The 25,384-nt window shown below is 36.9% G+C and overlaps 1 protein-coding gene across 1 annotated transcript; it reads right to left on the reverse strand.

The window, feature by feature from the left end:
* Positions 1-8,013: 8,013 nt before the first annotated feature.
* On the reverse strand, positions 8,014-9,063 carry LOC137028101 (carboxypeptidase N subunit 2). Its single transcript, XM_067396861.1, has one exon. The coding sequence runs from the start codon at positions 9,061-9,063 to the stop codon at positions 8,014-8,016; it is 1,050 nt and encodes a 349-aa protein (XP_067252962.1).
* Between the last annotated feature and the right edge of the window lie 16,321 nt (positions 9,064-25,384).

The raw sequence follows: 25,384 nt of genomic DNA on the forward strand, positions 1-25,384 counted from the left end.
GGCTTACCTCATGAATATTAATTAGGTGCTGACGTTGCTAGCTTAGTTTCTTCTGGAGAAGGCAAGGCTTCTGAAAAAAAAATATTGTAAAATATTTGACAACAGCTTATTTCTTCCTCTTCACCCCCAAAGCAAATGTGCACTTTGAAGTCTTAAAATTATAAATTTAAAATTTAATTCTGAAAATGTGCCTTGTCATTTTTGTAGTTATCTCTCTGAAGATACTAGCCTACATGTTTTTTACGTCATTTCTCTAGTTCCTTATGGAGAACATTACAAGACTGACTGATAGAAAAAGACATGGCCGCTGATGGTATCACTTTCACATTACAAAATATAATGTAGCCTACGGGATAACCAAAGATTGCGGTGTTTTGTTTGCTTTGACCAATAACATTATTGTTGGCAAAATACTTTATACTTAAATATAGATTCTTTAAATCCCCTCCTTTGTTTATTATATTCAGAACTTAATTAAAATAGGCCTACTTCTCAGATGCCCTCAGTAAAATGAAAAATCAAAATGCAATAAAACTATGTGATTTGTTTGTATTATACTATCTGTTGTAAGTTATTTACTTATTTATTTGTATTACTATTATTATTATTATTATTATTTAATTTTATGTATTATTATATTTATTTTATTTTGGATTCAACATGGTTCTGTTGTTTTGAGTCTTCCATGTCAATTTCTTTCTTTGAATATTTACTGTTTATGTCATTTTGTTGTAATCAGAGTTTGTAATTAATAATAACAATAATAAAGCAAGGTTGAACACCCAAAACAAAATGGGAGAAGAACAAGGAAAGCAACTGAGGTGCTCGGGCTTCTCCATAGTGATTTTCAAAGCTTCGAATCATTTGAACCGTCGCAAAACGATTCACTGTTTCGAAGCGTTCGAAACGGCACACGCTGGTGACTCCTGCTGGTCAGAACAGTGTAAATAGGCTACAACAAAAACTCAGGCCTAACATGCATAAAACACCTTTTACAAACCCATTTCAAATGTTTTATAGAAAGTAAAATCTCAAACGCAATTAACTAACCATCTAATAAGATTAAATATCAAGTGTCTCTATAATATGTGTTCTTTTATCAGTTTTCAGGGCTTGTTTTCTTGTTTTCTCAGCTAAACAGGCCAAAAGGAGACTATTAACTATTTATTTTTCATTATATACTAATGTCTTATTAAAATGTCAACAAATGTAAAAGTGATCAGAGATCAGGCAAAAATATAGGCTCATGATTCATGGCTTCACAGAGATCAGTGTAGAGACCAGTGATGAACCATTGAAATTTCGAAACCGTTCGTGACAGTTATGACGTAACCAAGCATCGTTTACTGAAATCACGTGACTTTAGAAGTTTCATATGCACTCCTAACCACTGATTCGAAACAAAAGATTCATAAAGGTTTCGAAGCTTCATGAAGCAGTGTTTCGAAAGCGTCTATCACTAGGAGAACAATTGATAGCCTTCATTAACAAAATGAAAAACAAACAAAAAACAGCCAACTTTTTGGGACTGGAGGGGTGATTTTGATTTGGAGGGATATTTTGATTTTGATTTTCAGACTCAGTTCCTTTTGTATGGGCATCGAAATATGATACATTGGAAGGACGTGAAAAGGAACTTAAGAAATAGGGACTAAAAAGAGAGAGAAGTGGTGGGACGTGATTCCCCCCAAGGTACCTTGAAAACAATATAGGAAGTTCTACTTTGAAACCTCGGATTTACCAAAGAGGTTGCTGGCAAGAAGTCTGTTTGACCAAGAACCTGAGGATCCCAAGGACCTCTCGATCAGGAACCTTGCAGCTGCAATAGATGCAAAGATGGCTGTGATGTGTGACTTTAATTCAGACGACGTATCGTGTGAATTTGAAGATGATGGTGATGAGGCTGGGCCATCTAGGACTTCTGCTGCTGATGATGAAGAATATTTCTCAGCAGACGAGTGAAAAGCTCAGCACCTCCAATGAGAAAGAGCAGCAATGATAAAACAAACTGCACATAAAAGCACTGACATGACTGACCTTCTCAAAACAAGATGAAGAAAAGAACAAGAGTTGAAAGAAGAGGTGAAAGACTCACAGAGTGAGGGCAAAGAAATTTAAGAAATGCATTTAAAATATATAGTGTATAAGAAGAAAGGTGCTTTGGAGTGCACCCAGTGCATATTTATATATAGAAATGAGCTGAGCAATCCACTAAACGCCATGTGTGAGTGTAAAGGAGCCTCAGACTTAAAAGATCTCATAAGAAACAAACTTTTATGCATTTCCGATGAGTTTTTCTTTCTGTTATTGTTCTTTGCCTATACACAAATATGCACTTTATATATATGAACCTAGATTTGTTGTCCATCATGGGTTGGAAATTCTTTATTTTAAATTATTACAATGCTTCTGGTGGTTTCTATATTAGATTCTGCTGCATCAAGACTGCTCTGCATTACCGGGGCTACTTAGATTTTTTGCACATAACTCCACCATTTCTTTTCTCACACTAACACCTTAACACCCGGCTTCACAGACAAGGCTTAAAGGATTAGTTCACTTTCAAATTAAAATTTCCTGATAATTTACTCACCCCCATGTCATCCAAGATGTTCATGTCTTTCTTTCTTCAGTTGAAAAGGTTGAAGGTCAAAATTACAGTTGAAACGGTTGAAGGTCAAAATTACAGTTTCAGTGCAGCTTCAAAACATTCTACACAATCCCAGATGAGGAATAAGGGTCTATATCTAGAGAAACCATTGCTCATTTTCTAACAAAAACCTTTATACATTTTAACAATAAATGCTCTCTTCTTCTTCTTCTTCTTCTTCTCTATTTAAATTCCCGCAGTGTAGACACTTCTAAGTGTATTACTGCCCTCCACAGGTCAAAGTTTGAACTAAATTGTCATATACAATATGCTAGTGCAAGTATATAACAATTAGTTCAAACTTTGACCTGTGGAGGGCAGTAAAACACTTAGCAGTGTCTACACTGCGGGAATTTAAATAGAGAAGAAGAAGAAGAGAGCTAGTTCAAGATGAGCATTTATGGTTAAAAATGAGCAATGGTTTCTCTAGTTAAGACCCTTATTTATCTTCTGGGATCGCTGTAAACTGTAATTTTGACCTTTGAAGTCCACTAAAAGAAGAATAATGTTTTCATCAAAAACCTTAATTTCTTTTCGACTGAAGAAAGAAAGACATGAACATCTTGGATAACATGGGGATGAGTAAATTATCAGGAAATTTTAATTTGAAAGTGAACTAATCCTTTAAGCTAGTCACAGACTAAAATGCATGTTTGAGCTGTTTTAACTCTAAGCCCCGTCTGTGTAACCGAGCCAAAAATAGCTATTTAGCGCCATCTAGTGTTAAAATGATGTTCATTTCAACATGTATGGTGAACAACACTGAACATTTAAAGGGATAGTTTACCCAAAAAATGAAAATTACTCACCCCGACTCATCTGTGGTAGATTTCTCCTATGCACCTGACTTATACGTTTACCTGGTGTCCTAGACACCTATAAATAAGTTTATACTCTACTAAGCCCACTTCAATGTCTGTTCGAGTCGACTGACGTCTCGGCCTATTTGGGCACTATCACCTGGTAATAAGATCTTTAGTGCTCCTCCACTAAACACTATCACTTGAGTATAGAAGTAAGATTCTCTAGTGTCTTGTCTGCAGCGCTGCTCAATAACCAGAGACTCCAGTTTTTGTCCTTAAATGCTTTTAATCAAATCACGGCCGGGGGAGTTCTCATCAATCTCAGAGAATCTCTCTCCAATCAAAGGAATATAGCAGGTTTTATAGGATTTCAGGTACATCTCACAGTCAGTATTGCATGATCTATTACTCATAATCATCAGTCTTAATATGATTGAAAAACAACTTAGTTCCTTTAACACACTTACTGACGGAGTAAATTTAGATTAGAACAACTGAATCACAGGATCATCAAAAAATATAACTGGGTTAATAGTTCACTCATTATTCAATAGGTCAAAAAATTTTCATAGACTAGTTTTTTATCCGTAGAAGGATGCTGTCTAGCCAGCACAGCAGAATTTTACCACTTGTTACAACACTCAGTCCTAGTGACTATTTCTCTGTTTCAAAGTTAGCTTGTTAGGCCTCTTGGAGAAAAGAAATATTAGTTCATAATTAGTTCAAAAATTCCATCACACAGGTGCATATGACTATCTTCTTTCAGACGAACACAATCGGAGATATATTTAAAAATATCCTTAGTCCTCCAAGGTTTATAATGGTTGTGAATGGGGGGCTGCGTTTTGAAGCCAAAAATGACCCATCCATAAAAAAAAAAAAGTAATCCATACGACGTCAGTGGGTTAATAAAGGCCTTCTGAAGAGAAACAAAGCTTTTTTTTGTGAGAAAAATATCCATATTTAAAACTTTATAAATTCAAATAACTAGCTTCCGGCGGATGACCGTACGCAGAATGGGCAAGTCGACTTGCACCTAATCCTCTGACGCGATGTATGACGCAGGATGTATCGTAAGCTTAAACGCCTCTCACGGTTCAGGGCTGTGCAACAAATTTAAGCTCCTCTGAGATCCTCTGAAATTTCTCTTTAAAAATGATAATTTTTGACTTATAATCTGTGACTGGTGATTTGTTTTGCTCTATCCTCTGCGCCTCCGTGTTCATCACGTTGTGCGTCAGGTCTAAAGGCCCCTGTATACTTCAAACAAAGTTATTTTTCGTTCTTTGTTTAGGAGTAAAACAAAGTTTGAAATGTGAGACCAGCGATATACTGTAATCGAACATCTGATGCCGCCCACACTGCTGAGAGCGACATTTAGATGTATATGTAAATATGTGCCGTGCACCTTCTTCTCAGTAACAAAATAAACACAACAAACATGAGAAAACAGTAAGCATTTATTATAGAAAGCATAAGAAAAGCGTCTGATCATAACAGCGGTAGCTCACCGCAGTGAAGATAGTTTGCGGTTTGATATTCAGATTTCTTTTGGCTATAAATACGCAGTGCGCTGTCATAGACATGCAAATAATACCAAATATCGTTCTCCATGATTTGTGAATTAAGGTGACGCTGTCATTTGGGCCGAAATCAGGTTTTTTTTTTGTAGCGACTCTTAATTTTATAATGGCTATAGCTCCAAATGTTGGACACTTAGAGGAATGAAACTGGTGTCATCTTCACCAGCTTGATCTGTGAATTTTTTCACAGCAAAGCTCTTGTCCGTAAACCCCTTGGTAAGTCCGCCAGTAAGGAATGTGAAATAAAAGCGTTCTTCATGTTTAACGTCTATTACCAATGAACAGGCAGACTGCTGGAATAAAATAACATTGTTTTAGGTCGAGCTCGATTTGTGAAAACTTTCACAAGAGCATTTTATCTCGTGGTCGTGTTTCTCTTTGCTCTGCCCCCCATTTTTTGTATAATATGATATATATATATATATATATATATATATATATATATATATATATATATATATATTATATAAATGACCTTGTACAGATAATGTACATCACTATTCTCATCTGTGAAAACTTTCACAGTTCAGTACGGGTCAGCTGACCCATCCCAGGGTCACTAACATCGCTATTCTGATCTGTGAAAACTTTCACAATTGAGTTTTGGTCAGCTGACCCATCCCAGGGTCACTAACATCGCTATTCTGGCCTGTTAAAACTTTCACAGTTCAGTATGGGTCAGCTGACCCTTCCCTGGGTCACTAACATCGCTATTCTGATCTGTGAAACATTTCACAGTTGGGTTTGGGTCAGCTGACCCTTCCCTGGGTCATGTACATCACTATTCTGAACTGTGAAAGTTTACACAGATCAGAAAAGTGATGCTAGTGACCCTGGGATGGGTCAGCTGACCCATACTGAACTGTGAAAGTTTTTACAGATCAGAAAAGTCATGTATATGACCCAGGGAAGGGTCAGCTGACCAAAACTCAACTGTGAAAGTTTTCACAGATCAGAATAGCGATGTTAGTGACCCAGGGAGGGGTCAGCTGACCCGTACTGAACTGTGAAAGTTTTAACAGGTCAGAATAGTGATGTACATGACCCAGGGAAGGGTCAGCTGACCAAAACTCAACTGTGAAAGTTTTCACAGATCAGAAAAGTGATTCTAGTGACCCTGGGATGGGTCAGCTGACCCGTACTAAACTGTGAAAGTTTTCACAGGTCAGAATAGTGATGTACATGACCCAGGGATGGGTCAGCTGACGCGTACTGAACTGTGAAAGTTTTCACAGATCAGAATAACGATATTAGTGACCCTGGGATGGGTCAGCTGACCCGTACTGAACTGTGAAAGTTTTCACAGATGAGAATAGTGATGTACATTATCTGTACAAGGTTATTTATATAATATATATATATATATATATATATATAATATATATATATATATATATATATATATATATATCATATTATACAAAAAATGGGGGGCAGAGCAAAGAGAAACACGACCACGAGATAAAATGCTCTTGTGAAAGTTTTCACAAATCGAGCTCGACCTAAAACAATGTTATTTTATTCCAGCAGTCTGCCTGTTCATTGGTAATAGACGTTAAAGATGAAGAACGCTTTTATTTCACATTCCTTACTGGCGGACTTACCAAGGGGTTTACGGACAAGAGCTTTGCTGTGAAAAAATTCACAGATCAAGCTGGTGAAGATGACACCAGTTTCATTCCTCTAAGTGTCCAACATTTGGAGCTATAGCCATTATAAAATTAAGAGTCGCTACGAAAAAAAACCCTGATTTCAGCCCAAATGACAGCGTCACCTTAATTCACAAATCATGGAGAACGATATTCGGTATTATTTGCATGTCTATGACAGCGCACTGCGTATTTATAGCCAAAAGAAATCTGAATATCAAACCGCAAACTATCTTTACTGCGGTCACGAACCGTGCAAAGTAGCACTCCAGTTACGTCACGTCTTCATATAACACTGTATTTAATAGATTGCTTAAAATCAAGCAGCTTTACAGTATCAAACATGAAAAACAGTGTTAGTGCCTCATTTCATCAGAAGCACAACTTCATTTTGTACAATAAAGTATCTATCCAGTGTGTTCATATTTTCACCCACGGAGCTCTTACCTCGACGAACTCAAACACAGAAAATGAATCAGAGACGCGTCCCACGCGAGTGAAGGCAGAGCCTTCATAATGTAATTCACTCCTATTACATTATCGTCACTGACCAATGGTAGTGCGAAGGTGTTTTGCAGCTGGAGCGAACTTTTACAGTAAGTTCGCTTTGGCAAGCCATTTGGAACTTCAAAAAGAACACAAAGCGAACTTCGTTTTGGCCTGATTTAGTTTGAAATGACGTCACATCAGTTCGCTCTTCGATTTCGTTTGAAGTATACCGGAGCGTATGGTCATCCGTCAGAAGCTAGTTAATGAAATTTATAAACTTTGGATATGGAAATATATGGGTATTTAAAAAACAAAACAAATCGCTTCGCTTTAGAAGGCCTTTATTAACCCACTAGAGTCGTATGAATTACTTTTTTTGTGGATGGACGCATTATTTCTGACTTCAAAATGCGCCCCCCCATTCGCAACCATTATAAACCTTGGAGGACTAAGGATTTTTTAAATATATCTCTGATTGTGTTCATCTGAAAGAAGATACACCTAGGATGGCTTGAGGGTGAGTAAATTATTGGAAAATTTTCATTTTTAGGTGAACTATCCCTCTAAGCTTTCAGTTCTTGCTTGTTAGTTTTGGAATTATTTCTCTTTGCGGAAGCTTTATTTTCATTTCGAGTGAGTACATAGCATATATATATATATATATATATATATATATATATATATATATATATATATATATATATATCTGGCTAGTCATAAGTTCACATATAGTTTGTGTGACATTTTATCAAATCTTTTTACAAATTAGTAAGACATTTGTGTATGAGTATAAAGCAAATAAATAGATTAATTTTCCTTTTTACACTATTGTCATTAGTTCAATCTTGCGATGCACAGGACAACTCGCTGGTTTCCGTCCAATGCTTTTCTTTGTTCTTCTTTCCCCTTTTCTTCTCCGCCATGACTATGGCAGCCACAACAGTGATGACCACTGTGATTGTAATGACCAGGACAGTAACCATCTCACCAACACAGAATTCCTTATGAAAACCTGCCGTGTAGTTTCTGTTGTTTTCATCAAAGCAGGAGAGGTTGTCGTAGTCATCCAGGAACAGCCGTTTGACATTACAGAGCTTCCGGAAGACTCGCTGCAGATCACAGTCGCACTTCCATGGGTTTTCTCTGAGCATTATGTGAGTGCTGTATGTATTAAGACTCAAGAAGGTCTTGAATTGAATAGTGGAAAGGTTGTTGTAGGTGAGGTCCAGTAGAGCAAGACTGGTCAATGGCGAAAGCACGCCGATGTCCAAGAAGTCTATCTGGTTGTGACATACATTTAGGACTTCGAGATTGCGTAGCATGGAGAAGATGCCATTTTTGAGAACCGTTAAATTGTTCCAATCGAGTTGTATCTGGCGTAGGGTACTCATGGACCCAAACGCCCTCATCTTGATTGTTTCGATAGCATTATGGCTGAGGTTGAGTCTTTGCAATGCATCCAAGTGGACGAAACAACTGCTGTCCAAGCTGGTCAATCTGTTCTCAGCCAATGACAGAATAAGAAGGGAACCGAGACCCTGTGAAAATCCTTCAGTCAGAGATGAGATTCGGTTCCGGCTCAGGTCCAACCTCAACAGATCTTCCAGCAGAGAAAACGCACCATCGGCTAGCATGCCAATGGCGTTGTCGTTGAGGAGCAGGACGCGAAGTCTTCGTGTGGTGTGGAAGGCTCGGGGCTGGATGGCACTCAGGTGGTTGTGGGACAGGTCCAGTTGTTCGGTGAACGGTGGAAGGGCGGCGGGCAGGTTGGTGAAATTGCTGTTGGTGCAGTTAGCGCTCTTGAGCTCCACATGGCAGTTGCAGTCACAGGTGTTCATGGAGATGGACTGGACCTCGAACACCAAGGGAAGCACGAACAACAGATGCATCCTGGAAGTTCTTTGGAGAAACAAAGAGAGTTTGTTTAAAGCCACGTATGTTTTTGTCAAACCTATAATCTTTCAGATGTAAAATCCAAGATCTTTACCAAGAGGTTAAATATCTGGGATATTATATGCATGTAATATATATATAAATATATATATAGTCACTTAAAAAAACTTTTTTAAACATTGAGCACTATGTGACATATAATAGGATTTGTATTTTTATTATATATTATTATAGTAATTTCTATATAAATGAATCGAATATAACATTTTTGCATATAAAGTTTTGCATAATGATATATATAAAACAGTTCTTTTTTGGTTCCCGGATCTGATTGGCTGAGAGCCGTACAGTATCCTCCCAGTATCACCATTAGTATCACTCCTCTTGCGGCGACTGTCATGACTGTCATGAGCAAGTACACCATATTTTTTATAAATACTACTGTTGTTATGTCACAAAATGTAGTTTAAACAGTTTTTTAGGCGAGAATGTAGTTGAACAGGCAGAATGAGTAACCATGCGATATGGCTGTATATAAGGACAGCTGTGATTCAGCTGTAGGTAATCCCAGCCTGCTGATATACAGCCATATTGCATGGCTACGAGTGTGATATTGCGTTTATACAACAGTTCAACGGCACAAGTGTGAAAATAAATAAGAACGACAATGGAGTGTCTTTAAAAGCAACTCTTTTTTGGAGAACTACTTCCTTCCGCCATGGATTTAAATCTCAAGCTGACAGTTTAACAGCTGAGCCCAAACCTCCGTTACTAATTCTAAAATGTCACTTTAGAACTAGCAATGAATGAACATCAAGATGCTTCACTGAATCTTATTGTATTATGTAGAGTTTAATATTATGGTATTATAAAAGAGAGATTGACTAAACGAGTGTATTACCTGCATTCATTCTTCAGGTCAATGTCCATAATATTATATCCATTATAAAAAACAGTTTGAATGTCCACTGAGAAAAACGATATCTTTGTCTTTGTCCTTTTAAAAGTTAAGGGGATTTCCCACAGTGTTCTGATTTGCATCTTGTTCTGATTCACTCATAAAGAGACTCTTTGCTGCCATCTAATGGCGTAAAAAAGTAACTTTCACTGATCCTATTGACAGACCATTTCTCAATACCAAATACGGCATATTATTTATATAAAATAATATTGAACGTAAACAGCGTATTAGAATGACACAGAAGAGAAGATATTGTCGAATAAAGTCATTATTTATGTTTTGATTTTGTACACAAAAGTATTCTCATCACTTCATAACATTTAAGGTACAATATGTAATAATTTTGTCCGCTAGAGGTCGCTAGAAGCCTAATCAAAACAAAGGCGTAGCTTGATGACTCCAAGTTTAAGAGCGGAATCTTGGGACATGTGGTCTCCATTGGTCTCTCAAACTTGTTTGAGACACTGCAGTATGCTAGATCGAATTTAGAATATCATATTAAATATTGGATGGCTTGTGTTGATAAATGGCATGCAATTAATTTTTAAACGTATTGTATGATGGAAAAAATTCTGTATTACTGTTACTAAAAATAAAGCTGCATCTGATTATGCTATGTTAGCTATTTGACAAAATAGTGTTTTTCTCTGAGGCATGGTAAAGCATGGTAAATCAAAAAAAAAAAAAAAGACTAAACGTTTTGAGCTATATAACAACAATTCCTTTTATGTCTATAAATATATCAAAAAAGATGTTCCCTTGTCTATTAAAACGTGTAATATTTTAAAGTGTTTTTGGTGTTTCCATGGTTTCTACAAAATAAAACCAGAAACCGAGGATAACGCGGGTATGACGCAATTGACAGGCGACTCCTCACACGTCCCGGAGCCTTGGTTAAAATTGCAATTTTTTCACGATTTACAAATAGTTGGAAACATTTGGGATATTGTAAGCACTCAAGTGAACAAAATATATAACACTGGCCTAGTGGTTTTTGGATATTTTACTGCAAAAATATTACATATTGCACCTTTAAGGTTGAATCACAGCAGTCACGTCGACTGTTTTAACAATGTCTTTAGTACCTTTTTGGACCTTGAAAGTGGTGGTTAAGTCATACACCTCTCAGATTTCATCAAAAATATCTTAATTTGTGTTCTGAAGATGAACGAAGGTCTTACGGGTGTGGAAAGACATGATGGTGAGTAATTAATGTCAGAATTTTCATTTTTGGGTGAACTAACCCTTTAAGCATCTTTTGGGTGATTGTTACAACAATGAATTGTGATATCATTAATCAAATTCAATGCACCAGAATTGTTCTTTAGTATAATATAATTTGAATATGAAATTGTTATTTTGATGCACTGGCATATATATAGCATTCAAGTCATTGTATATTGCAAAATGAACAATCCATTGTGTCTCTATGATGAATTTTTCCTTTATGTGCTCTGTTAGATCATTTTCAGATTGAATTGTGGATCCAGCATGGGTTTGTGGAGATTTTATACTCAGAGAGACAAATGTTTTCCAATATAAACTGTGTAAATAAACAGGACAATTAAATGTTGAGCTGCTCTAGGTGTTTCCACACAGGTGAGTAAACGAATGTTCAAAGCCTGTTATACAATGTCTAGTCAAGGACAGTGTAGTAATGAGCGGTGAACTTTTTATATGTGTCCATGACACTTTATTTGATCAAAATTTTTATTTTAGGTTCAAATTTAAAGGAGTGAATAATCACAGGTTGTGTAACTAGTCACTATATCCTTTTTCACCATTTTTAAGCACCTTTATCCGTCACTAAATAATTTTATATGGTCATAGTATGACAAGTACAAATATTCAAATAGGTTTTTAAAAGTACAAATATAATATCTCAATTATAATTACAAAAGAGCATTGCGATTTATAAAATATAATAAACATAAAGAATGGTCTGTTAACAATACAGAATTTCTACACATGTAGGTGTTGTTTTGTGATATCTATCGGATCTCACATCCTCTGTCAGGACACATATCTTGGTAAAAACCCTGCCTGAACCCTATTCTAGGGTTTACTTTAGCTCTGAAAACTTAAGGTCAACTTATGTAGTCAAAAGTAAGTATAAATCGCCCCTTACCTGAGTTTAGAGTCTGTCATCAGAGGAGCAGCTGCAGGTGGGGAGTGTGTGCATGTGTCTGTGTTTGAGCCGGGAGGGAAACACTATTGTACAGGAGCAGCTGTTGGCAGAGAAGAGAAAAGAGAAAGAGCAAAGTGATTAATATTTCACGCCGGCAGCTGAGGGTGCAGACACAACGAGGGGGTGCAAACCGCATCACTTCAGGAGGCAATTATGAATTTTGCATTTTTAAAACTGGTGATACATATAAAATGTGTCAAAATGTTAATCAAAAGAAAAGAAAATAAAGAAGTTATATTAAATGAATTTGCGGACTGATTACTTGTGTGTTTTATTCTTTATGTAAACAGGCTATTTGTGCATGTTGTTTTTAAAAATTACAGTTTCCTGGTTTAAATGGAAAAGATGGGGTTAATTGGATGCATAGCAAAAATCTCTTCCATTTTTTTGTTTTCAAAATACAGTAGTGGCCAAAAGTGATGTCTGGAGCTACTGTGTTTTTATTAACGGGTAGTTGAAATTTTATTTGTACCATTTAAAATGTGAAAACGTGAAAAAGTAAGAGTTTAGACAATATTTGATTATATGTTCCTATATTGATTTTTAAGATCCCACAAGTTGAGGAAATAGAAGAGGAAAAGAACTTAGTTAAGGTATTTATCTGACAAATTATATGACAAAAAAGGCAGGTTTTATTTTACCATGCAAAGAAAAATGCATAGAAGAACAAAAAGGCATACCTTGACCACAACATTATCAGTTATTAATATTTTGTTGGTTCTCTCTTGCTTTTGCATGTGTTCATAATTTGTTTTTATGACAGCGTGGCCAGAAATTATGTCTACAAGTTTCATTGCATTATCACAAATACAACAACAGAATGCACAACTTCACAATATTATGCTTACAAAATCTCATTTTTTAATAAATTTTGAATAAAGGGTGATGTCAATTTTCCTAGGCCGGAAAGTAGTGCTTTCCTATCCAATTTTTTTTGTGACATATTCTGAACAGAAAAGTATAAGATTCTTCTTTCAAAATAGGGTGTATTTTAACATTTATCCCATTTGTGACGTCAAGTTTTACATAGTGTAAATGATCCCATAGCATGGATTATGGGATATTCTCCTTCCATCTTTTATACATTATAAAATCAGACTCGTAACCTCTCTCAGGATTGAGAAAAATAAAATCTCATCCATCTCAGCTATGAGCGCAGTTTCTCCTTACACCAGTTTTAATGTCAGTCTATATACATGCAAATGACAGATTTAATGAAACAAAGAGTAAAGGTTAAAACCAGCTTATTTCTTTGTGTTTGGGATATTACTAGAGGGATAAAACTGAAAACCCCCATCCATCTTCAGATCTGTAAAAGGAAGGAGGGATAGAGAGAGTGGGATTAGATCTAATGCTCTCCAAAGCCTCACTTTGTCCTGCATTATTTCAGTTCTGCTGAACACAAAGGTTAGACATATACAGTATATATACAGTACATATAGGACATATATATTCCCAGTACAGTACATATACTGACTGGATATTGACAAAAGTATTGGGACACCCCTCTAAATCATTGAATTCAGGTGTTTTAATCACTTCCATGGCCACGGGTGAATAAAATCAAGCACCTAGGCATGCAGACTGCTTCTACAAACATTTGTGAAAGAATGGGTCGCTCTCAGGAGCTCAGTGAATTCAAGTGTTGTACCATGATAGGTTGCCACCTGTGCAATAAGCCCATTTGTGAAATTTCCTCACTACTAAATATTCCACAGTCAACTGTTAGTGGTATTATAACAGAGTGGAAGAAATTGGGAACAAGGGCATCAGCCACACAGCGGTAGGCCAATCAAAATCACAGAGTGCGGTCAGCACATTCTGAGATGCATAGTGCGCAGAAGTAGCCAACTTTCTGCAGAGTCAATAGCTACAGACCTCCAAACTTTGTGTGGCCTTCAGATTAGCTCAAGAACCGTGCGTAGAGAGCTTCATGGAATGGGTTTCCATGGCCGAGCAGCTTCATCCAAGCCTTACATCACCAAGTGCAATGCAAAGTGTTGGATGCAGTGGTGTAAAACACGCCGTCACTGGACTCTAGAGCAGTGGAGACATGTTCTCTGGAGTGACGAATCACTCTTCTCTGTCTTGCAATTCAATGGATGAGTCTGGGTTTGGCAGTTGCCAGGAGAACGGTACTTCAGTCTAAAAAATGCTGGGTTAAAAACAACCCCAGTTGGGTTAAATATGGACAAACCCAGCAGGTTGGGTTAAAGGGCACCTATTATGCCCTCTTTCACAAGATGTAATATAAGTCTCTGGTCTGGTCAAGTTTCAGCTTAAAATACCCCACAAATTTGCCCCTATTTGGGGGTGAGCAAAAACATTAATTTTACTATGGTAATATATTGCTGGCTAAAAAAAATAAATCCAAAATTGGTTGAAAAAAAATGGCTGGGTGAAAACAACCCAATCCCTGGGTTTGTCCATATTTAACCCAGCATTTTTTAGTGTGTTGCCTGACTGCATTGTGCCAAGTGTAAAGTTTGGTGGAGGGGGGATTATGGTGTGGGGTTGTTTGGCCCCTTAGTTCCATGCTTCAGCATACCAAGACATTTTGGACAATTTCATGCTCCCAACTTTGTGGAAACAGTTTGGGGATGGTCCGTTCCTGTTCCAACATGACTCTGCACTAGGGCACAAAGCAAGGTCCATAAAGACATGGATGAGTGAGTTTGGTGTGGAGGAACTTGACTGGCCTGCACAGAGCCCTGACCTCAACCCGATTTTTGGGATGAATTAGAGCAGAGACTTCTCGCCAACATCACTGCCTGACCTCACAAATGCACTTCTAGAAGAATGGTCAAAAATTCCCATAAACACACCCTTAAACCTTGTGGAAAGCCTTCCCACAAGAGTTGAAGCTGTAATAGCTGTAAAGGGTTGGCCAACTCCATATTAAACCCTACGGATTAAGAATGAAGTTCATGTGCACGTAAAGGCAGGCATCCCAAAACTTTTGGCAATATAGTGTATATATACACAGTACTGTGTATTTGTGCTTTGTTGTTTTAGCAATGTTTTAATGACCATAGATTTATTTTTTGGTCTTTATTACAATACAAACAGAAAATACAGTAAATTTGCTCACATTGTAAAAAAATAATTCCGAACAAAATGGCTTCTTTAAGCAATAATCAGTATTTAGTGTGACCTCCTGGTCTTCTTCCATTTTCTTAAAGAAGAAAATCTAAAAAACTAATCATTACAGTATATTTTGAAAATTTCCTTCCAGTCCTTTTCCATTCCATTTAGGTTTCAAAGAGTCAGTTCCTACTATTGCTCAAGTTTAAGGAGAGGTCACTAAATACTTGCCACTAGCCTATAGAAATCATCTTTTTCTGTGTTTTTTTCCTTCTGTCTTTTAATACTGCATACAAATTTCCTGTATTTTCTGGTTATATTCTAAAAAAGAGAATATACAGTCATTATACCATTGCTAAAACAACATCTAATGGTGGCCTTATAAGACTTTTGCACAGTATATATATATATATATATATATATATATATATATATATATATATATATATATATATATATATATTATATATATATATTATATACCTTATGTTATTGGTCCAGTCTTGATTGGATTGACCTAATTTATCCTCTCCATTCCCTTAGTATTGGCCAGTGAGACCAGGTGGGCCGCCGCTGTTCACCTGAGCCCCTCAGATCATGTAACTGTGCAGGTATCTGCGGAAGGAGGGTTGAGTTTCATCCAGGATCTCTGATATAAACTGAAGCTCTGACCTAAAAAGAGTCTTAAATCAAAGGAATTGTTGTATCTACTATTGCCTTTCTATTTAAAATAGTTTAAAATAAATAAATAATACAGATTTTTTTTATATTTTATATAAATATTTTTAAAATTAATTATTAACCTATTATACACAATATTTATAATGATTAACATCACAAACATCATGATAAAAAGTAAAATACGTAAAGTAATGCCATTATTAGACAGACAGATGATGGATGGACTGATGGACAGAGAGATAGATAAAATAGATGAGAATGATAGACAGACAAACAGATAGATAGATAGATAGATAGATAGATAGATAGATAGATAGATAGATAGATAGATAGATAGATAGATAGATAGATAGATAGATAGATAGATAGATAGATAGATGGATAGATGATAGATAGGCAGGCAGACAGACAGACAGACAGACAGACAGATAGATAGATAGATAGATAGATAGATAGATAGATAGATAGATAGATAGATAGATAGATAGATAGATAGATAGATAGATAGATAGATAGATAGATAGATAGATAGATAGATAGATAGATAGATAGATAGATAGATTACTCACTGTTGAAGAGAATCTACTGGTATCATATGCAGTGCAGCGTGTGAGATGGTCATTCTTCACTCACACTAGTGATCTGTGCTGTGTGGTGGGATTATGATACGCTCAAGATGCTTCATCTCAGAGTAAACACAGTGGGTGATGTGCAGCCTGTGAGAGATTGAGTGAGACACAGATGAGACTGTAATCCTTGGTCTGGATTCACTGGATTACAAGATGGTCAATTCATTTTCATTCAATCATTTCTGTCTGTCTATCTATCTGTCTGTATGTCTTTCTTTCTATCTCTCTATCTATCTGGACTTTTTTAAGTACAACTTTCTGTATCAAATCATGCTGTGACAAAAGTACTGCTCTTATTTAAGCTTCAAATGAGAAGTTGTCCAGGGGCACCAGGGGTCACGATGGCATTAATGCTGTCTGTGCAGTTCACTTCCTGACCAGCAGAGGTCAACAGCATTTAACGTTTAAACATTATTGTACTTGGGAGAAAAACAGTTTAGATCCTGGAACGGTGCAGTGAGTGGGCCATAGATAACTTCACAAAAACACAGACCACCCATTAGATTCTGTTTATAACAAAGCTTTAAAACACCACCTCTCTCTCTCTCTGTCTCACTGAGTCTCATCCAGCCGTTCTGTAAACATACCCTCCAAAAACAGTGAACATGAACTTAAATCATCCGATTCTAATGAGTCACAGGATGAATCAGATGTTTGGTAATGAAGTTAAATGTAAAAACAGAGGGTTCAGTGGAAAGTCAGATCACCTTACAAAAGAGTATTGTTTGCAGACCATGGCACAGTGATGGCATCAGATAGTAGAACAATGGGAGTACTCATAGGCATCTGAAGTATAGAAGGGTCAAAATTATTTAAAATATATCCAAATATACACTGGTCAAATAGTTTAATTCAACTCCACTGCAATGTGTATACCATTATGTTTAATTAATGATACAAAGGGGCTCCAGTAACATTTGGATTCTTTACTCACTCAAAGCAAACCAGCAGAATTGCGAGTAAAAACAGCTGCGCGACAGCTGATTACTTACATTTACGCTGGTGGAATAAGTTAACTGGGGCAGAGGGGATATAGAGATAGAGAGGATTGTGCATCCCATGGTGCACAGACTGTCCGGTGAAAAAAAAGGAAAGACTTTGAACTAATGACATTGATGTTGTTGGCAGGAATGCCAAGAGCTCAGCCGAGAGAGAAAGAGACACTTACTAAAACAGACAGATCAAATGTAACACCCCTCGTGTTTTACTGCAGGGGAAAAGAGGATCGAGAGCGACAAAGAAAAAGGTTACTAGAGGAGAGGAAAGCAACTGTATACAGCAGCGTCATTCTCATTCAAAATGAAAATCACATGCATGTTTTTTATTGTTACAGGTACAAAGAAGTTTGTCTAAATGCTGTAGCAGAAATCCCCTGTTCACATGTCTATTTTTTTGTTGCATGCCTGCTAGTTCTTATTCTAGCAGAGTTAAGATTAGTGCACCCCAGGATTGAAAATGAGGCCAAAAGTGCCAGGATGATGTGCTTTTCTTATATTGTATGCATAGGCAGTACTGGGGGAAGTTAAAAGTAATGCGCTACTTTTCTGGTTAAAAAAGTAATCTGATTACTCGCATTACTTGTAATACGTTACCCCCAACACTTTCATGTAGCATGCTGTTTGGGCTATTATTACCCACAGTCCTTTGTACAGCAGCGGAGGTAGCTTGTGACATTTTTGCTGAAATTAGAAAGCCAACAAAAATAAAGCAAGGCAATATAAAACTAGGTGCTTATGCTAAAGGCCCTGATATACTTCAAGTGAAATCGAAGTACAAACTGGTATGACATAATTTCAAACAAAATCAGGCCAAAAGTTTGCTCCTGCTGGTAAAGATCTTGTTAGCTCCGCCCACTCGCATGAAATGTAATTAAGTCGGTCTCCCTACTCTCTCAGAATACTTTAATATTCTAATATAATGCATATTTTAAAAATGCATAATAATTTAATATTTTTTTATAATATTGTTTATATATATATATATATATATATATATATATATATATATATATATATATATATATATATATATATATATATATATATATATATATATAAATAAACATTTTTACATAAGCAGTTTTATATTTCTCCATTGTTTTTAATTTGATTATGTTTTTCGCAATGCTTCATGGGATTGTAGTTCTTTCTATCACTAAAGTCGTTAAGTTAAATACTTTTTTGCTTCAAATCAAAGTTTGAAATGTTATCACTTCGTAGCTTTGTTCATGGCTTAAAATGCTTAAAAAGACTTTTTTGAAATACCTATGGGAGAAATGATTGGGAAAAGTGGGCGCGCATAGTTGCACCAGTGTTGCCAAGTCTACGATTTTCCCGCTGAATTGGGCTACTTTTACACTGTTACTGCTATTTTACCCAAATAACTTTATATTTAGACTCTGGAATGCAAATTTTACCAGCGGAACCCTCCCAAAAACGCAGATTTTACCCCCTTGAATGCAATTTTTCCGGGGGACCTCGCTGAAACACCATTGGGCTAGATTTTGGCTAGGTTTGAGTAGCAATTGGGAGGGTTTTGTTGTGAAAAACTGGCAACCCTGAGTTGCACTGTATTGGTTGAGCCAATGTTGCTGCATTGGGCTTAGCAGTAAAAGTAAAAGTATAAAAACAAACAAACATGCTATACTTTTAAGGAGGACTAGAAAGGACCATAGTTGCCAAGTCCGCTTATATTTTTACAGTCTTGGGCTTCTTTTTTTGGCAAGTTGCGGGTTGTGGTTTTTCGGGCTTATTTTAAAAAATGTGGTTGCTTGTTAGGAAAATATGATAAGCAACTTTGTTTCTTTACGTTTATGGTCGCCGTATACATTGATTGACACTGTCTACTTACAGCTAATAGCCAATCAGTGCAATAATACAAGCCCCATATCCCGCTTCCTTCGCCCCCTCATTGGAGAAAAATATCGTTTAACATGCAGGCACGTGACGTTGTAATGATAGTAATGATAGTAGACGTAAATAGATGCATGTAATGTTACATTTTCACAAACAATGTCAGCACCAACAGAGATGTAAAGAGATGGAGAGGAAACATGGATGGTGCAGGGTTGCTTTTCAAACTCTGAGTGGTTTCAGTTTAATATGTTGCAGGCTCATTTATTGATAATAAATAATTGATAATAAATAATATTGATGATAATAATTAATATAATAATATTGGGCTTGTTTTTGAAGCTGCGGTTGCTTATTTGTCTCGCGAGAGTTGGCAACTGTGGAAAGGACATAAACCTAACAATCTTCAGCAACATCCAACAATAACAACCCTGAAAAACAAAGAAGAAGACATGGATGAAAGAACAGACCAAAATGAAAGGTCAAAGAGGACAGAAAATGAGTCATGGGCAAATATTTAGATTCCGTCGTCTGCATCACATCTGCCTCCATCATGATGACATCACTAATTGACGGCTCATGTGTTTGGTTGGAAGAAAAACAGAGAAGATATTTTCTCTCACTGTTTACCTCCGAGGATAAAGCATGTTTTCTGCTGCCCTCTACATTATTACATTGATTCACTTGTTTACATCTGCGGTTCGTATTGAGTCATTACACTACGTCCAGAAACACTCTGTTTTGACCACAAAGCTTGAATTTCTAATGTGTAAAATGTCCTAAATTGGCACACAATGCTTCTGTGTGAGAGTATAGTGGCATTAGCAGTTCATTCTCTCCTGCCTGCTAATCTGGAATGAGTTAGCCATGTTGTTTTGAGTAGGTTCTGCTCATAATTGAAAAGAAAGGCTGGTTTGGATCAGAATTTACTCCAAAGCTTGAAATTAGAAAGATAACAATGTTATTTAAACTTCTGTGTGTATTTTTTCAACTATGTACTTGTTGAAGGGTTCTGAGTGGTTGTTAGCATGATGCTAAGTGTGTTATGCTGTTGTGGGTGGTTGCTATTGTGTTGCTAAGTGGCTTAAGGATTTTTTCTCAACAAGCTACATGATTTGAAGTATTAATCATGTTTGTAGTATAAACAGTGTGGGATGAAAGATATTAGAGAGACTAAAAACTAGTCACTCTTGTGTCTCCATTATTGGTTGCAGCACAGCTGTAAATCTTAGCGCCTTTGAAAGATCCAAACAAACAAGCGGAGAAAACATTAAAGAGAGATGCTGTATTTTTGCATGCGTCATATTGACAGAGAAATATTAGACAGCAGAAAGTTTTTTTTCTTTTAATTTGCTGTCTTGGTTAATTAAATTCAGGAAATTACCAGTGATATGTTGCCAAGAATGGTGACAATTACTTGGTTTCCCGCAATTTATGTGGAGATATTTTCCTAAAGGCATCTTTACAAGAAATTCACATGCTAATCATTTGAGGGTGTTTCTTTAACTGCAGGCACTTTCGGTCATGTGGACTTCAAAAAAATAATCACATTTTGTGTATTAACAAAAGATATGCGTCATAGGAAAGTTTTTTAATTTTTTCCTGAAAGTCATGAACATTTCCACATCTCAAATGTGTTTATAACATTTTGCCTAATTTTCACATAATTTGACAATATCGTGAATGGAAATTATGCTCAATAAACATAGTTTATTTTATTTGTCAGGGTAGAAATGACGAATAATGTAGAGCTGGGAGATAATAGTTATATATACAAAATATAGTAAAATATATATTTTGAGACGATATAAACAATAAAGCGGTTAGTATATATATCACTTTACATGAGTACTGTATGTGTGCGGATAAAGTTGGATAATGTGTTATATAACAAAAAGAAGAATGTTGAAATGTGTTCATTTTAATAAAAATCAACTTCTTGGAAAATGTCAGAAGTTGAAGAAACCCTGAGTCTGGCTCCATGTTTGTCTTGTGTATAAACTTGGCCACAGACGAAAGCACATTGCCTGTTCTGCATAGGTGTGTGACTTTATGATAAGAGCAGACTTAGAGTCTCTCAACGGCAAAACAAAACTGGGGTCAGAGGAACAAAAGAAAGATGGAAACATTAATCATGACTGTTTTGTAATTTGTAGGAAAGAAATTCTTTTAAGTACAAGCAAAGAATTTGCCAGGGCCCCACTCTTTGCTCATGGGAACTGTTGGATCGATTAAAAAGAGTCCTCTTTGAACTATTCAACAATTTTCCTGTTTTTCACAGAAAGTTTCCCTTTGGGAAACCAGTGCAGATGAGTAAGAATGGGAATCGAGCTCATTTTGAATAAATACTATCTGGTTAGTACAGCACAGCGTCTGGGTGTAGCAGCATGCTGAAATGTTAGCATCAAAACTAATGGATCTTGACATAAGTATTTGAACAATTAAAATGAAAGCTTCGTATTCTCAAAAGACAAAACTGAAGCAGTGATGGAAGAAATAACGATTTTTAGGAGGAACACCTAGTAGTGTGCTTTTTTTTCTCTTGAAAAAAAAAATCCCTTCCCTTGTCAATCTTTGGATTTTGACAGCCCCTGTTTTTATACACTTTCCTTTTTTATATAAAACACCATCTTTTATGTTAAACGGAAGAAAGAATGTCAGGTTTAAAATTAAATGATAGTAGTAGTATTTAAGTTTTTTGGTTGAACATGGTAGTTATGGTCATAGAGGAGAAATACAAGAAAATAAATAAATAAATAAAATATAAATTAATTAAAATCATTAAATAATCAATAGGCCACAAATGGAAGCTGTAACCACCTACATTTGAATTGGAAAAAAAGAATAGAAAATAAAAAGGAAATACTTTATAAGATTATAAAAATATATGTATGTATTAAAGTATGTTTTAAATTTAATTGTTTTTTTACACAATTTTTAGCTAAAGTGTAGATAATCATATTAAATATTAACTTTAAATATAATACTAATAAAGTTAATCTTCAGTGACAGCAATGCTTGCTCATATAAAACCCTACAACAAGCAAATGTCCTCGGAACATGGTTGACAACTCAATGCAGTCAAGACAAGTGTTAATGTCTAGAAGCCCTATCAAATATTATGAGTGAGTCCTTGGCTTTTCTTTCCTTGTTTACATTTTCTTCAGGCATTTGACCAGTCATCTTGTGAGTCTAAGTCACTCCATTATGAAAGTAAACAACAGCAAAAAACACCTTAACCCTTGTGCGTCAATTAAAAAAGATACACATAGGTCCATATAGAGGACAAAAAATGTCTATGTCCAAAAACTGTCATAAAAATTTGAAGCTTGGTAGCACAGACATAAGTTTGGTCTTATAGAGTTATAAAGTTATAGAGGTTTCAGTTTATGAAAATTTATGAACATTATTTGAATATAAAATATACATTTTATGAAACGTGTTGAACTCTAAAACTTTTAGAAAATCAAAGCCATGAATCTAAATAAGTTGTGTTTCAAATTTGAAGTTAACATCTCAAAAGATTAGCTTTCAGTAAGATTTTATTTGGGCAAAGTATTAAATTTTCCTCATTAGATGCCAGCAAAACTCCACTGGTGCATACAGTAGTTGGATTTGTGATTTGCAGTAGAATTTTTCTCTCTGAAATATCACATGTGCACACACACACACACACACACACACACGTTTGTTTTTGTGAATTGTGGGGACTTTCCATAGGCCGCAATGCATTTTATACTGTACAAACCGTACTTTCTATCCCCCTACCCTAACCCTAACCCTAAACCTAACCATCACAGGAAACTGTGCACACCTTTATTTTCTCACAAAAACATCATTTAGTATTTTTATTTATTAATTTACATTGTGGGGACCGGTGGCTGGTCCCAGGCTGAACTCAGGTTTATATTACATCGTGGGGACAATGTAAGGTTTATATTACAAGTGGGTCCCCACAATATAAAACAATATAAACAAAAGCACACACACAATTTTTTATAACACACATGCAAACCACACTCTGACATCCATACCAACACACCCACACAATTATAGCTGCATAATTTACCCACTTCGCTCTATAATAAATGAAGACGCAGAAAACAGGAACAAAGCGAGTATTTACTTTATATGCCAAACCTGAGAATAAAATTGTGAAATACAGTATTAATGCAATTTAAAATAATGGTTTTACATTTTAATATACTTTAAAATATAATTTATCCCTGTGATCAAAGCTGAATTTTCATCGTCCATTACTCCAGTCTCACATGATCCTTCAGAAATCATTTGAATATACTGATTTATTATAATCTACTTTGAGTGCAACTAAAATGAGTCAATGCACATTGGCATGCGATAATTGCATCAGCTGCACTGTCCCGCAGCGCGGATATATAATGAGCAGCAGGTGCATTGCATACTTCAGGTTTTCGCTGAGGAGCCAAGCCAAAGTTGGTGACCCGGCACTTCAGCAGCGGTACAGCAGCTGTGGCGATGAGACTTGACGTCTCTGTTCCCTCCTTCAGGGAACGAGGGTTACATATGTAACCGAGACGTTCCCTTTCAGTCATTAACTCTCAACGTCATGTTGGAGAAGACCAAGAAATTGGGATCCCTACCAACCACAGGTGCTGCCACCTTCTAGTGTCCTGCGTAAGCCAGCTGAACTCTCTGTACACTTGGGAGGTGGGGCAGGACTTACACAGAGAGATGAACACTGCCCACTCAGTGAATTGGATAATACTGGGAAAGTGTACCCATTCAATAGGAAAAGGAATGCTGCAAAAGCCACATCCTACAAAGGGAGGTCTGGAGGAGCGTACACATATGGACTAACCATGTTGTGCGGTGCTTCATATGGAATCTCTGAGTGGATCTCATCCCGGTTGGGAGGAGGCAACACATTGCAGAGATGGCAGAGTGGACTCTGCCAAGGGAAAGACTTCCTTTTACCCTCTTGATGGAGGCCAATGCAACCAGAAGCAAAGTCTTCATGGTTATAATCTTTAGATCAACTGATTGCAATGGCTCAAATGGGACAATCTTAAGTGTTCTGAGCACCAGAGTGAGGTCCCAACAGGGTATGGAGGGAGGATGAGGTGGATTTAACAGTCTCGCCCCCTAAGGAACCTGCTGACCAGTTTGTGCTTCCCAACCAACTTGCCTCCTATGGTGTTGTGATAAGCAGAAATTGCGGCGACGTGAGAGTGGAGGGAGAAAGCCTTCGCTCCAACCCATGCTGCAGGAAGCAAAGCACAACACTGACTGAACACTTTCGGTGGTCTTCTCGGTGAGAAGAACATCAGTCAATGAACAGGTTCCACTTCAGAGCATAAACTTGTAGACGGTGCCTGACTGAAGTGATGGTGTTAAGTACCCCTTGGGGTAAGTGACCTAGAACCTCCGCGTTCCATCTAGGGACCAGACATGGAGTGCCATATGGTCCCCGGTCTCTGAGAAAGTAGATCCTTCCTCAGAGGAAGCAGCCAAGGAGGGGCTGTCACGAGGAGCATCAGTTCTAAGAACCATGTCCGTTTGGGCCAGTAGGGCGCAACTAGCAAGACCTGCTCCTTGTCCTCCCTGGCCATGCACAGTGTCTGTGCGAGAAGGTTCACTGAGTGAAACGCATATTTGCGTTGGCCCCGGGGCCAGCTGTGAGCCAGTGTATCTGTGTCAAGTGTTTCATCGGTCAGGAAATAAAACAACTGCCAGTGGGTGGTTTTTGGAGAGGCAAACATGTCTACCTGTGTGGCTCCAAAATGACACCAAATCAGCTGGCCCACCTGGGGATGAAGTCTCCATCGTATGTTGTATGTGGCATTCCAGCCGGTGGCAGAGGCATCCGTGAATACCACATCATGTCTGGACACTTATTCCAGGGGGACTCCTGCCTGCAGAAACAAAGGGTCTGACCAAAGG

Source organism: Chanodichthys erythropterus, chromosome 10 (genome assembly GCF_024489055.1).
Source record: "Chanodichthys erythropterus isolate Z2021 chromosome 10, ASM2448905v1, whole genome shotgun sequence".
NCBI classification, from domain to species: Eukaryota; Metazoa; Chordata; class Actinopteri; order Cypriniformes; family Xenocyprididae; genus Chanodichthys; species Chanodichthys erythropterus.

Bases quoted from the DNA above. Each gene is read 5' to 3' on its own strand.
- LOC137028101 (XM_067396861.1), bottom strand. From the start codon at position 9,063: ATGCATCTGTTGTTCGTGCTTCCCTTGGTGTTCGAGGTCCAGTCCATC.